The 16,258-nt window shown below is 39.6% G+C and overlaps 1 protein-coding gene across 6 annotated transcripts in view; it reads right to left on the bottom strand.

Moving 5' to 3' along the window:
* cacna2d4a (calcium channel, voltage-dependent, alpha 2/delta subunit 4a) overlaps positions 1-16,258 on the bottom strand; it is a 91,812-nt gene that overhangs the window by 8,086 nt on the left and 67,468 nt on the right. For all 6 annotated transcript variants that reach the window (XM_072913273.1, XM_072913274.1, XM_072913275.1 and 3 more), the window contains 5 exons: positions 6,143-6,204; positions 1,839-1,853; positions 1,357-1,401; positions 1,201-1,263; positions 1,063-1,133 (listed from right to left, as the gene is read on the bottom strand). In XM_072913273.1, the coding sequence (XP_072769374.1) occupies positions 1,063-1,133; positions 1,201-1,263; positions 1,357-1,401; positions 1,839-1,853; positions 6,143-6,204 (256 nt within the window). The remainder of the gene's footprint in view (positions 1-1,062; positions 1,134-1,200; positions 1,264-1,356; positions 1,402-1,838; positions 1,854-6,142; positions 6,205-16,258) is intronic.

The raw sequence follows: 16,258 nt of genomic DNA, 5'->3' as shown, positions 1-16,258 counted from the left end.
GAGGAGCAGACATATTTAACCTTATAGATTGTTATAGTAAAAATAGGTTACGCTTAGGGGGTGGGAGGGGACAATGTTAATATATGTTTGATGAATCATGATTATATGTATGAGTGTATATAGTGTATATGTGCATGTGCATGTGTATGTACAGTACGTATGTATGTTTGTACAGTGAATGAGCGTGTGGCTGTATGTACCGTGTGTGTGTGCAAATGTGTATGCATGTGCATGCGCATGTACCTACGTATGCCCGTATGCAAGAATGTACGTGTACGTGTGTATGCGCGTATGTATGTATGTAAGTTTGCATGCACAATCTATTTTTCTGTCACTACGTGCGGGAGCCAAAGTACGGCCCCAGCCACCCAGAAAGCCCAACCCAAAACAGGAGGCGTGGTACTCAGGGAACAAGGGACCATCGGCTCCACGCAGGCAGGCCGGCCGGCCAGCGACAAGGACCTCCAGAACTTGGCCGGCCGGACAGGGTAGCAGCAGGCCGTATACAGATGCACCCGGCCGAGGACAAGACACAGGAGAAGCAGAAGGCAACCAGCCCCCAAGCTAGCGAGAGACCACACCCCACGTGGGCAGAAAGACGCTCTGCTGTTTTTAAGGAAAAACCCTGAGTCAAAGATCCTCTAAATGACAGGAGAACTTTAAAATTTTTAAGGACCTACTGCAAAAACCCCCCCCAAAAAACAAAGATCCTCTACATGACAGGAGTACTCTGCTGTTTTTAAGGACCTACCTAACACTAGTCAAAGATCTCCTCTCCGACAGAAATGCTGTGCAATTTTTAGGACCAACTGCAAAAAAGACTAGTCAAAGATCTCCTATATGATAGGAACGCTGTGCTGTTTTTAAGGACATACAGCAAAAACCGTAGTCAAAGATTTTCATATAATATAAGTGCAGCGCTGTTCCGAAGGACCTACTGCCAAAAAACACAAGACAAAATCCTTTATAAGACAGGAGTACTCTGTTGTTTATAGGAATGTGTATGTTAAGTTTCAACTCAAACTGATGTCCTTGTGGCTGCCAGTGGGAGTGCGGGCAGACCTTTTGAACATTCCCATTCGTATGAGTGTGGTCATCACTGAGCCGTCAACTTCGCCAAAGAACCTTCCCGCCTGTCAACAAAGAGACAAAAAACTGTTAGATGTAGATCTCGATATAGTGCATCTAGTTTACACTTACGTCCTTTCTCCGTTTGGAAATAAGGACAAATCCATTATTGTCAATCACGTAACAATCCATATCCTGCAACAACACACAAGACAATTACCACATAGTTATTAGTATTATAAACTATATGAATTGATACACAACCACATCATCAGCTGATGCACTTACAAAGCCGTCACAGCGAAGAGGACACACTCCCTCCACAGCCGAGCACTGGAGGACAAATAAACACAATATTTAGAACAAAATATATAAAACTAAATATAGAACAAAATATCCATGACAAAATAACTATAAAAATATCTTCAGCCAAATATATAAAACTAAATATAGAACTAAATATCTAGGACAAAATATCTAAGACAAAAAATATACAACTAAACATAGAAGTATATATCTATACAAAAATATCTTTAATAAAATATATAACAACTTTTCAGAGCAGTCAAAGGCAGCAGTTCATCAGCAGGTGTGAGCGTGAAGGTGTTAATTTAGGCGCGACACGACTTAACTCAAGGACTCTAACACAGTTTGTAACAGTGTGTGTGTGTGTGTGTGTGTGTGTGTGTGTGTGAGGAGGATTTCACAGAGCTTAGCAGGTGCAAAAGATGTTGACACCAAAAGTGTTGTGACAGAATGAAAATACTTACATCTGTGTCGTTTGCCTATAAAGACACACAAAAGAAAAAGAAAATAAAGATTGTATAGATGTTGTTATCATTATTATTATTAGAAGTATTAAAAGCACCAGTTGGAGTAGGAGAACAATTAGTAGTAATCGTACATTATTTTCATTATTATTAGTAATGTAATCATTATTATTGTCATTATCAGTCTTATTATTGTAATTATCAAATGTATAGTATCATTGTATAACATATTTCATTATTTGATTTCATGTAAATGATAGGTTGATTGGCAACACTAAATTGGCCCTAGTGTAAATGAAATTACACAAACATGACTTTTCCATTACCATCATTACGAAAATTATTTAAGTTATTGTTACCATATCATTGCTATTATAATTCTTATCATTAATGGGATGGTATGGTGTAATGAAGTGAATATAGCGTTTTTATTACTGTCATCATTTACATTATTACCGTCTTTTAATTATTATTTCAATTATTAACAACATTATCATTATTATTGTAAGTCGTATTATGATGATGATTAGCAATATTAAGATTAATATTATCATCATCATGACCATTTTTATGATCAACATTATTACAATCATCACCAATACCTCAATATCATCATCATTATCAATAGCATTATTAGGAGTAATATTATTCCTGTATTATGACCACATTTCTTCAATGTACAGTACAAGACGAAATATGGACACAATTATTGAGACTGATGCCTACACAGAAATATGTGAAGACATATGAATGAAAGAAATTAATATGAGATGGGATTTTTTTCCCAGTGAACGTCATTATTTTCTCTCTACGGTGCAGCCGCCCAGCAATGTCATAATAATGTTAGAACAACATCGGAAAAATGTTAGAACAATGTTAGAACAATATTAGAACAATATCAGAACAATATCAGAACAATATCAGAACAATATGAGAAGAAATTCTAATTAGCATAGTGTTAGACTTCAGTTTTACGTTTGCCCTTAGCAAGTCTTCATAATAACAATTTGTCACCTAATGATGCTGCACATTTGACCTAAGGTAGCAGAATTAAAATGAGTGCAAAACCAAATATTGTCGCTCATTTTTCCATTCGGTGCAAATCATGTCATTACAACTTATTTCCTGTTTTATTGTCATTCTTAAAACCCTGAGGTGCTGCAAGCTTAAAAATAGACTCAGTACGAGTGTATGATGTTGAACAAAGCCTATGAAATAAACATGTTTGACAGCGCCATCTAAATTACATAAGCCGTGTGTGTGTGTTGGTGTGTGTGTTGATGCCTTTATTCCTTAACACTAGAAAGCCAGCAATATGGTGAAATATTGATGCAGCAGCCAGAATAACGTCTGAAAATGACACTAACGAGATCCTCACAGATGAAAACAGACAACTTGTGAGCAGATGGCCTTGCATATGTTCCACACTATATCACACACACAAACGCACATGCACATGCACACACGCACGCATGCACACACGGACACACACACGGCTGGTGTTATGCCATCCATCATTTAACGTCCCAGCCAGCCAGAGGCCCTAATGCTCCTTTAATCGCTATATCTTTGCTACTGTGGGAGGAGATGTGGTTCAGCTTTGGAGGTGTGGAAGGACAACATACATCAGTCTTAAATATTATTATGGCTGTCAAAAGATTACAATATTTGTTCCTGATTAATCACATTTTGTTAATACATAGTTAACTCTAAATTAATTGCGATTAATCGCAGATAGATATCATTTTTCATCATTGATAACAAGTGTATCCAGGACTAGACAGATCATTTTCAAGTTTTTAATACCATGTCTGGACAATTAATTTTATAACAATGTTTTTATAAACATTATACTTATTTTAACAGCGCAACAAAAAACTGACATAAACACGTTTTTAATGAGAATACATTTGTTTACCTGCATGCAGTGCATTGGGGACTTGCCAGATTTTGTATTTTGTAGGAATACAGATTCTTGCTGTAAGAGCACTTTCATTCAGAGCAAAGGATTAGATACCAGTTTCACACATTAATAAGACAAAATGTGGATTATTACGATCATGTTATGATTGTAAAAGATGTTTAGTAACGTAATCTATGATATTTTCACCTGAATAAATGCTGCTGATATTCTGTACATTACGGGGACGGCGTGGCGAAGTTGGGAGAGTGGCCGTGCCAGCAATCTGAGGGTCACTGGTTCAATCCCCACCTTCTACCATCCTAGTCACGTCCGTTGTGTCCTTGAGCAAGACACTTCACCCTTGCTCCTGATGGGCCTGGTTAGCGCTGTGCATGGCAGCTCCCGCCATCAGTGTGTGAATGTGTGAATGTGTGTGTGTGAATGGGTGAATGTGGAAATAGTGTCAAAAACGCTTTGGGTTCCTTAAAAAGGTAGAAAAGAGCTATACAAGTACGACTCATTTACCATTTACTGTGTTGTACAAATTAATGGTCTTCATATCGCTGCATGGCAATGTCTTGACGTTCTATATTTAGTAACCAATTGTAATATTCAGCCTGCTAAACATTCTGTAATTGAGGAATATCAACCAGAACATGTTATAAAAGAATATATCCAATATTTAAGCCTGCCACCCACTCGCCCCCACCATATTCTTCAACTGCTGTACTAGCATATAGGTAGAAATATCACAAATTACATTATAAAACATCATTGACAAAGCATGATCGTAATGTAAGACATTTTTATTTCGTTACTGTAGTTAGACAAGATGTAAAGCCTAGCGCTTTTATTTTGAAGCCGGAAGTGTGTAACTGGTTTAAGAAGAGATGTCCTGGTGTGTTTTGACGATATCGACAATATTTTGCAATAAAGAAGTGACTCTAGACTTCCTGCTTACCGTCTTTCATTTCTGCTGGGCTTTTATGCCATCTTAGTAAAGCAGACTTAGTAACAATCTAAATTTTATGTTATCAATGGACCTTAACTGTAATCTAAACACGGAAGTGAAGCTCCGCCCACCTCTCTGAATGCCAGCGCGCAGCAGGTATTGGCTCCAGTGAAAATGGCTCACGGCAAAAAAAATGTTGAGAGAATAACTTGCAGTGCTTTTGGACCTGGGATTTCCATAATGTACCATTTTCTTAATCCATTTCTGCTCGCTATTCTCCCGCCTGAGGCTCAACAGTAAACACAGCCACATTTTCCCACGCTACAAATGTCCCGAGGGTTAGAAAAGGATCCTGCGCATTAATCACCTGTCAAAAAAATGAGTGCTATCAAAGGAACTCATCGTTAACGCGTCATTATCACGTTAATTTTGAAAACCCTAAATATTGTATAAATATATTTTATATTTGTCTTTCAACACTCATTCATGCAAACACTAATGCAACACATGTGTGCACTTGCACAATTCAACACGTTCAAAAAGGAGTCAGAAGAAGCAGAGCTTATTAAGTCCTATAACACAGTGTTTTTCAACCCTTTTTGAGGCAAGGCACGTTTTTTTCATTAAAAATTCCGGAGGCACACCACCACCAGAAAACGCTAAAAAATGAAACTCTACCAGGTCGTTGTGCCTTATTTTGAGTTTGTTGGTGTTTTACTGTATGTAGTGCTTTAGTTTTTGTCTTGCGCTGTTATTTTGGTGGCCCGTTTTGTTGGTGTTTTCCTGTCTTCCTTTGAGCGCTATTCCCCGAACTTTGTGTTAGCAAGTAAGGCTATTTAAGTTGTTGCTATCCTTCTTTGTGTGGACATTGTTGATTGTCATGTCATGTACGGATGTACGCCGTAAGTTTTTGCTGTCGTCCAGCATTTTGTTTCTGTTTACTTGGTAGCCAGTTCAGTTTTACTTGTGTTTTGCATAGCCATTCCTATGCTTCATTGCCTTTTCCTTATGTTCATTTTTGACGTTTTTAGCTGCATATTGTGATCACAACAAACCATCCTTGTCTCACCCAACACATTCCGACCTTTACAAAGCAATTAACTACCTGCTGCCACCTACTGACATGGAGTATTACGTGGTTACCCTGCCGAGTTCTCCACAGCACAGACACTAAGCAACGGCACATTATTTGCAGATTATAATTATTGATTTGAAAAAAATATTTTTGGGACCAATTAGGTGAAGTTGCATAGTTTCCCACGGCACACCAGACAATATCTCACGGCACACTAGTGTGCCGCGGCACAGTGGTTGAAAAACACTGCTATAACCCATCTCATAGTTTGTTTAATATGTTCCATCATAAATCAATAAAGTTTTTGTGGAAGCCACATTTTCACATTCAACAGGTGTGCCTAATGATGTTTCATATGAGATATGCAGACACACCTGTGATGCAATGGCCCAAAACTTGGACTCCATCACCTCCAGAGTCATCTGAACACCAATAGCTGCAAGACAGACATGACACAAAGCACATGTTAAACATGAAAATAATGTTGTTATCATCATTTGCGAACAAAATAAAGTGGCTGCTTGCAACCCTTCTTTACCCTCTTCCGTCTTTTAGCATGTGCACACACACACACACACACACACACACACACACACACACACACACACACACACACACTCACACACATACACACACACACACACACACACATGCACTCATTGTGTGTTGTCAGCCAATGATATTGATTTATCACAGTTTAGTTACTAATGTTAGCTATCATTAAATGGTATTTTATCATAACAACAACATGCAAATTGTTTGTTGCTTCTCTTTAACTGTTTTTGTGTATGTGCACGCGCTCCATGTGTGTACGTGTGCATGTGTGTACAAGACAGTGGTAAGTGAGACTACACAAATAATTTCTCGAGTTGCTAAAATTAAATTTAAAGGTGGTTTGGAATCAGTTTTATACTACAAAAAACACAAATCTATGGCAGAGTTTAGTAGAAAACTGACAGCTGAGTCGCCATAATTTTACGGTAAAGTTTACGGCGGTTTTGAGAGAGAATTACTGTAAATTTAAATACGTACCATTTTATTTTTGCTGTAGAATTCTGGCAACTGAGCTGCCAGTTTTTCCGTAAAATCTATAGATTGTTTTACAATGTGTACTGCAGAGATCAGCATCGGGACAGGACAGGTTAAAAAAAAGTAATTGGATGCCAAGTCCAATATTAGACTGCCACAAATCCATGAATGTATTTGGGAAACACTGACCTATAGTGGTTCATTTTTGTAAACAAAAGTAAGTTTCGAAACGGCCTTAATTTTTTTTTATAATGACACAAGTGTTGGAAGCAGTGTGAGTGGCAGCGTCCTCCACGCCAGGTCGAGGTCACGCGTAAGAGGATCCATCATTAACTCACTGGGCTGCACTTCTGCCAAAAGCTCTTTTCGTGTCTTCACACCCTTTAGGCCCATTAAACTAAAATATGCTGCGTGCACGCGTGTGTGTGTGTGTGTGTGGTGTGGTGTGGAAGGTCAGTGTGTGTGTTAAATGGGCAGCGTTGATGGTTTCCTAGAGTGGAGGCTAAAAATACAGCAAGTCGTTTGTACTTCTGTTTTGAAGAGGATCTTCTTTGACATGCATGCTGCTTTTCCAGCTGACATTGCATAAGTCTCCTAACTTGTTTCACTGAGGACCACACACTGAAAAACCAAATAATGCTCGTGGAACATTTTGATATATCATATTTAGTGAAGAATGTTAATTAATTAAACTAACATTGTTTGTGTCAGCTTTGTGTTATATTATTTTATTGTGTTATTCATTTTTTTAACATATTTTTGCTCTTTCTTTACATTTTTGTAAAATTAAATGTTTTGAATGTACCGCAACCCAAGCATAAACAACACAGGCCCTAATTGGTAGAGGTCAGCAGGATGATCCAAATATTGATATTATCGATACCAGAGTCGTATCAATATCGGATCAATCCTGACAGCCCTTACAGTGTTTTTCACGCTCTTGAAGTTAGGCACTTTCTTTTATTCATATTCTCCTATCCAGACATGCCCACCCCATGTAAAATGGTAAATGAAGGTGGGCTCATTACTAATGAGGCTAACTTTGCTGTGACACCTTTTTATGGCTGCATGAAAATGATTACTATGACTTGTAAAAAGTCATTAAATCTATGGAAATATTTACATTTGAAAAGGCCGTATTAATCTAGGCAGTGCTTTTGCCACGTGTATGTGTGTCGTCATGGTGATGTTGTGTGTGTATGGATGCGCAACAGCGTCTTCTTCCAATTTGATGTAAATAATATACAGTAGAGGGCTTCACGGTGGCAGAGGGGTTAGTGCATCTGCCTCACAATACAAAGGTCCTGAGTAGTCTTGGGTTCAATCCCGGGCTCGGGATCTTTCTGTGTGGAGTTTGCATGTTCTCCCCGTGACTGCGTGGGTTCCCTCCGGGTACTCCGGCTTCCTCCCACTTCCAAAGACATGCACCTGAGGATAAGTTGATTGGCAACACTAAATTGACCCTTGTGTGTGAATGTGAGTGTGAATGTTGTCTGTCTATCTGTGTTGGCCCTGCGATGAGGTGGCGACTTGTCCAGGGTGTACCCCGCCTTCCGCCCGATTGTAGCTGGGATAGGCTCCAGCGCCCCCCGCGACCCCAAAGGGAATAAGCGGTAGAAAATGGATGGATGGATGGAATATACAGTAGATGGAACTTTGTTTACTTGGTATAGTAACAAAAACTGGTAGCTCAATCGCCTGAATTTTACCGTAAAATTTACATTAGTTTTTACACTGAATTATTGCAAATTGGAAAAACGGCACAATTAGTATTTTTACGGTAAAATATTTGCAACTGAGCTGCCGTTTTTTTTACCATAAAATCTACTGACTTTTTTTTGCAGCCTAATGTAATTTGTTATGTTAAGAATTGTGCTTTTTACAAATATTTGTGAAGCTGTGACACGTGTGGATGGGCTTGAACAGACATTTGTGTGTTCTTGTGAGGGGTAGGGTGACAGATGACAGTTCGATATTAACTGTCAATAAATCAATACAAACCAATAGATAAAAATCAATTAAATTTGTCAGTTATTCTGCTAGCTATATTCTGGTTGATCGTTGTGTTCATTGATTGTTGACGTTGATAATCACCTCCTCATCTGATAGACCAGGGGTGTCAAATGTACAGCCCGCGAGATTACTTTACGAAGTATAAAATTGAGCTGCAATTTTTCATGAAAGAAACTGCTGTTCTAAATAAATCCACTGGATGTCACAATAGCAAGTCTGTTAGGCAAGCACTAGGTTTATAGCGAGGCCAATGGCCAAGCAAGAGGTACACAAAACAAGAGTGGCTGCGGCTCCTCCCACTCAACATAAATGAAACTTAAAACCTGCTGCATTACCTCCTCAGAACATATCGTCTCTGTAAAAAAATAGAGGAAAGTGGACGCAGAGTGTAACTCAACCCTCTTGAATAGGGTCTGTGTAGAATAGAAAAATAATTTAACATAAAAATCCTCTTTCCCCGTTTTTATGGTTTGATAATAAAAAACAAAAAACGGAAAACAAATCATTATCCATTATCCAAATGTATAAATGTGTTTAAAAACCGAAAATAAGAATTTAAACCAGTGGAAAACTCTCTGGTCCATGTACCTTGCGTTCATTTTATTTCCAATTCTGGAACGCAAATCAAAAAGACAAGTTTTTACTATATATGGCAGATTTGAAAACAAACACAATAGGGTTGATATTCATTAAAATATTGCCATAAAATTAGATTTTGTGCTGTTTTCCTTTTATGGATCTTAATTTTTCCAGATAAACACAAAAATCCAATTCATGTTTATCCAAAATTCAAAAATGTGTGTTTATTTGTGTGTGTGATGACAAATTAAACCGGAAGCAGTATTTTAGATTTTCCTTCACGTTTAGCATGTTTTTAGCATAACGCTAACACCTTTGTTCAGCAGGAGTCCTATTGTCGTTTTAAAAATATGTCATTAAATAGTTGTCTAACTTTTGTTTCAGAAATAAAAATAGAAAATATATATATATTTTTTTTGCACTTGAGAATTCGAAATCGAATGAACGGGAGGTACACGGACCCTCTCTTCTCTATTCCCCATTCAATTTGTTTGGACATAGTGTATGGGTGGATTGTACATGCGCAGTGTCTCTTTTCAGGATCCTCGCCTGTGAGTGAACCGGAACAACATCAACAGAAGAAGAATACAAAGAACGGTAGAAAATGGATAGATGGGTGGCAGTGTTGTCAAAACAATTTTGTTACGGTCAAGAGCTCCCTTCTTTTTTTTTATGTCTAGAGACATCGAAAGTGACACATTTTATTGATTCTCTATCGAGCAGGCAAACGTCACTCTTCTTCTTCTGTTGTTGTTGTTGTTGTTCCGGGTCACCCACACAAAAGAAACACTGCCCATGTGCAATCTACCATATGTCCAAACATTGAACAGGGACTAGAGACAATTCACTCGCTGTATTAATTCCTGTTTTCGATTTTCAAACACATTCATTAAAATTGGGATAATGGTTAACGATCCATTTTTTCCAATAAAAATGGAAAATGTATTCTTATGTTAATTTATTCCAAATGAAAAATGGATGGCCGCAACATACATAGACCATATTTGATACCCAGAAACGTTTTTTAATTATTTATTGTCTACTTAGTATTATGTTCAATCCCAAATAGGCTGTGACTTAAAGTTTAATCATGGATTTGTTTATTGTGTTTTTCAAACTGCACCATTTTTTCCTCAAAATTTTCAACTAACTTGAAGCGTTTTGTCAGAAGATTATTTGTGATATGTACATTTTCAGAATGTGCTTGTTCTATTTTCGGCCAAAGTAAAACCAAGAAAAAAATCTGAAGTTGTCTTTATTTCTAAGTTATTATACCATGATTTTACGAGTTTGGCCCACTTAGGATTTTCCTCCATACACCCCCTGAGCCAAAAGGAGTTTGACACCTCAGTGATAGACGTTGCAATACGTATGTATTTTCAATTAAATACAGTAGTCACATTGTTCAATGATCACGGTCCAGATCAAAGTTGTGTACGTATTAAACGTCTGGATGTCCAAACCTGCTTGCCTTATGTCACGCTGATGTCAAGCTCTTCTTCTCTCCCACTTAAGCAGAGACATGGCAGGTAAATGATTTGGATTTTTGACAATCAACACAGAGTGGCATTATGGTGCTATATCCTCATCTCAATGGATGTTTAAAAGGGTCTCAATTGAAGCGATCAGAATAGCTGGGTAGCAATCACGTGAACTAGAAGCACATCCGGGCGCTTCTGGGTTTCAGGCGATGGTCTAAAGTCCGATTAGGCAACTGTTTATTTATCTGAATAGGCTTATTTTGAAAGGTTTAGAGGAAAAAAACATTTTAAATGGTATGGAGTGGATTTTTAACTCTTAAGAAAAAAATATTTTTTTAAAGATTTAAACCATTTATCATTACCAAGACGTTACTGCTACCAGCTCACTTTACTTGACACTTACGGTATTTAGAGAAGAAAAGATTGGAGGCACATCATGTCTTTAAATCTGAGGGCTGCACAAATTAAATATTAATCCGAGAAAGACAAACTTGGACTTATCCTTGTAGCGTTAAGTAATGTATTTAATTGACATAACGAGTGTTGTGCAAACATTCTATTTAGCTAAAATATATATATATATTTTTTTTTTTTTTTTTTTTTTTTATCATGCTCACAAATCACTCATCCAAGTCACTTAATAGGCCTGAAAAATTTACAACTACAAAGTATCTGTGATTTTGAATCAATGCAAAAACATGTAGCATTGCCCACCTCTAGCAAAAGGGCCTCCCTTTGGACACCCTGTTATTTAGTGACATTTTAGAATGGGCTATATAATACATATGGTAAAATCAATGAGAGAGGACTGTATCAAAGTGTAATGAAAGGAGGAGATTAATTGTTATAATGGAGTCACAGGTGGAGACTAGAGGACACCAAAGTGGATAAATTGTTTTTTGATCACGTTACCAGAGCTGAAAATCCCTTTTCATTTCATAATGGTGTGTTTGTCATGCTTTTACATGTGTTAAGTGGAGGTGGGAGCCTGAAGAGAGTGTGTGAACGTTGCGCTATTAATGTCAATGGAACAGCCACAATTTAAAAATGTTGCTCTATTTGGCTTGCAGTGGCAACAATGTACTTCATAGGTTCCGCATAACAAACACAAGCTAAGAAAGAGCCATTTAAAAACTAATCGAAATTATTACAGTATGATGCTGAACATTCACCTACTGTACATGCACCCACAATTATACAAGAGAAAACGTATAAAGTATAATTTGTAATGTTAACAATAAAGTTTAGACATTACAAGAAAAAAGTCACAGTATTACGAGAGCAAAGCTGTATTTCTTTGGGAAAACTTTGTTACAAGATTACAGTAAAGTTGCGATATTACAAAAAAAAACAAGTCATTATTTTGGAAGAAAAAAATATTAATTTTACAGCAATTAAGTTGTAAAATTATGCAAAAAAGAGTTGTAATGTTACAACAACAAAGATGTAATATTTCGAAAAACAAGTTGTAGTGCAGTGGTTCTTAACCTGGGTTCGATCGAACCCTAGGGGTTCGGTAAGTCGGCCTCAGGGGTTCGGCAGAGCCTCCGCCGCGGAGGTCAAGACACGCCCGACTCATCGTGTAAACAAAAACTTCTCCCTGTCGGCGTATTATAGATACCCCCAAACAATGTTCCCTCTAATTTTCCATATGCGTGAGCAAACGCAAAAACTCCTTGAGCATTCATGTGGAGCACATGTGAGCGACGTCAGACCTGCAGCACACCTGTCCCAAACCTGACTAAATAACAAGTTCAATGTTTTATTATTATAATCAAATGACAGCAGTCATTTCCATGAGATTATTTTCTAATATAAGTGTTTTGGCCCACTTACAATGACTATAACATATTGTTTTTCATGAGCTGTGTACTAGTATTATATGTCTGGGTGGGGGTCCTGCTTTGGAAATAATGTGTACCCCTTTCAGATATCGCATTTAGTTCCCACTAAAACATTCACATGTTGCACAATGAGATGTAAACATGGGATCATGTGTACATTCCTGTAACTTTCTGTTTGTAAAATATATCTTCATTATTATTTCTTTAATATAATAAATAATTTTATGATTACGGTTCGGGTTCGGTGAATGCGCATATGAAACTGGTGGGGTTCGGTACCTCCAAAAAGGTTAAGAACCACTGTTGTAGTGGTATAAGAAGGTGAATATCTGCTGGGAAACATCTTCCATCCATCCATCCATCTTCTTCCGCTTATCCGAGGTCGGGTCGCGGGGGCAGCAGCTTAAGCAGGGAAGCCCAGACTTCCCTCTCCCCAGCCACTTCGTCCAGCTCCTCCCGGGGGATCCCGAGGCGTTCCCAGGCCAGCCGGGAGAGATAGTCTTCCCAGCGTGTCCTGGGTCTTCCCCGTGGCCTCCTACCGGTCGGACGTGCCCGAAACACCTTCCTAGGGAGGCGTTCGGGTGGCATCCTGACCAGATGCCCGAACCACCTCATCTGGCTCCTCTCGATGTGGAGGAGCAGCGGCTTTACTTTGAGCTCCCCCCGAATGACAGAGCTTCTCACCCTATCTCTAAGGGAGAGCCCCGCCACCCGGCGGAGGAAACTCATTTCGGCCGCTTGTACCCGTGATCTTGTCCTTTCGGTCATGACCCAAAGCTCATGACCATAGGTGAGGATGGGAACGTAAATCGACCGGTAAATCGAGAGCTTTGCCTTCCGGCTCAGCTCCTTCTTCACCACAACGGATCGATACAGCGTCCGCATTACTGAAGACGCCGCACCGATCCGCCTGTCGATCTCACGATCCACTCTTCCCCCACTCGTGAACAAGACTCCGAGGTACTTGAACTCCTCCACTTGGGGCAAGATCTCCTCCCCAACCCGGAGATGGCACTCCACCCTTTTCCGGGAGAGAACCATGGACTCGGATTTGGAGGTGCTGATTCCCATCCCAGTCGCTTCACACTCGGCTGCGAACCGATCCAGTGAGAGCTGAAGATCTTGGCCGGAGGAAGCCATCAGGACCACATCATCTGCAAATAGCAGTGACCTAATCCTGCAGCCACCAAACCAGATCCCCTCAACGCCCTGACTGCGCCTAGAAATTCTGTCCATAAAGGTTATGAACAGAATCGGTGACAAAGGGCAGCCTTGGCGGAGTCCAACCCTCACTGGAAACGTGTCCGACTTACTGCCGGCAATGCGGACCAAGCTCTGACACTGATTATACAGGGAGCGAACTGCCACAATAAGACAGTCCGTTACCCCATACTCTCTGAGCACTCCCCACAGGACTTCCCGGGGTACACGGTCGAATGCCTTCTCCAAGTCCACAAAGCACATGTAGACTGGTTGGGCAAACTCCCATGCACCCTCAAGGACCCTGCCAAGAGTATAGAGCTGGTCCACAGTTCCACGACCAGGGCGAAAACCACACTGTTCCTCCTGAATCCGAGGTTCGACTATCCGGCGTAGCCTCCTCTCCAGTACACCTGAATAGACCTTACCGGGAAGGCTGAGGAGTGTGATCCCACGATAGTTGGAACACACCCTCCGGTTCCCCTTCTTAAAGAGAGGAACCACCACCCCGGTCTGCCAATCCAGAGGTACCTCCCCCGATGTCCACGCGATGTTGCAGAGTCTTGTCAACCAAGACAGCCCCACAACATCCAGAGCCTTAAGGAACTCCGGGCGGATCTCATCCACCCCCGGGGCCTTGCCACCGAGGAGCTTTTTAACTACCTCGGCAACCTCAGCCCCAGAAATAGGAGAGCCCACCACAGATTCCCCAGGCCCTGCTTCCTCATAGGAAGACGTGCTGGTAGGATTGAGGAGGTCTTCGAAGTATTCCCCCCACCGATCCACAACATCCGCAGTCGAGGTCAGCAGAGCACCATCCCCACCATACACGGTGTTGACACTGCACTGCTTCCCCTTCCTGAGGCGGCGGATGGTGGTCCAGAATTGCTTCGAAGCCGTCCGGAAGTCTTTTTCCATGGCCTCCCCGAACTCCTCCCATGTCCGAGTTTTTGCCTCCGCGACCGCTGAAGCCGCACACCGCTTGGCCTGTCGGTACCTGTCTGCTGCCTCAGGAGTCCCATGAGCCAAAAGAACCCGATAGGACTCCTTCTTCAGCCTGACGGCATCCCTCACCGCCGGCGTCCACCAACGGGTTCTAGGATATTGTTTTTCATGAGCTGTGTACTAGTATTATATGTCTGGGTGGGGGTCCTGCTTTGGAAATAATGTGTACCCCTTTCAGATATCGCATTTAGTTCCCACTAAAACATTCACATGTTGCACAATGAGATGTAAACATGGGATCATGTGTACATTCCTGTAACTTTCTGTTTGTAAAATATATCTTCATTATTATTTCTTTAATATAATAAATAATTTTATGATTACGGTTCGGGTTCGGTGAATGCGCATATGAAACTGGTGGGGTTCGGTACCTCCAACAAGGTTAAGAACCACTGTTGTAGTGGTATAAGAAGGTGAATATCTGCTGGGAAACATCTTCATGTAACAAAATTACAATAAAAGTTGCAAAAACAAGTCAATGTTAGGAGAAAATGATTTATTTTACTGCAATTACCGTATTTTTCGGACTATAAGTCGCAGTTATTTTCATAGTTTGGCCGGGGGTGCGACTTATACTCAGGAGCGACTTATGTGTGAAATTATTAACACGTTACCGTAAAATATCAAATAATATTATTTAGCTCATTCACGTAAGAGACGAGACGTATAAGATTTCATCGGATTTAGCGATTAGGAGCGACAGATTGTTTGGTAAACGTATAGCATGTTCTATATGTTATAGTTATTTGAATGACTCTTACCATAATATGTTACGTTAACATACCAGGAACGTTCTCAGTTGGTTATTTATGCGTCATATAATGTACACTTTTTCAGCCTGTTGTTCACTATTCTTTATTTATTTTAAATTGCCTTTCAAATGTCTATTCTTGGTGTTGGGTTTTATCAAATACATTTCCCCAAACAATGCGATTTATACTCCATTGCGACTTTTATATGTTTTTTTTCCTTCTTTACTATGCATTTTCGGCAGGTGCAACTTATACTCTGGTGCGACTTATACTCCGAAAAATACGGTAAGTAGTAATATTACAAGAAAAGCGTGGTAATGTTATGACAACAAAGATGTAATATTTTTGGAAAAACATAATGTTACGATACTTAAGTTGTATTTCTGACAGAACTATTTGTAACGTTAAAAGAATAAAGTCGCAATACAACAAAGGCTGTCAAAATTAACAAGTTAACTCATGTTATTAACCACAAAAAATTATCGCCTTAATCATGAATACACTTAAATTAATCATTGAATTAATTTTGACCTTACAAGCTTTTTACCTGTGCATAAGTCAGTACAAACATGAGGGAAGAGATTCCG

Source organism: Nerophis lumbriciformis, linkage group LG05 (assembly GCF_033978685.3).
Source record: "Nerophis lumbriciformis linkage group LG05, RoL_Nlum_v2.1, whole genome shotgun sequence".
NCBI lineage: Eukaryota > Metazoa > Chordata > Actinopteri > Syngnathiformes > Syngnathidae > Nerophis > Nerophis lumbriciformis.
The sequence above is the reverse complement of the archived record's forward strand: the minus strand, read 5'-3'. Positions and strand labels throughout refer to the sequence as shown.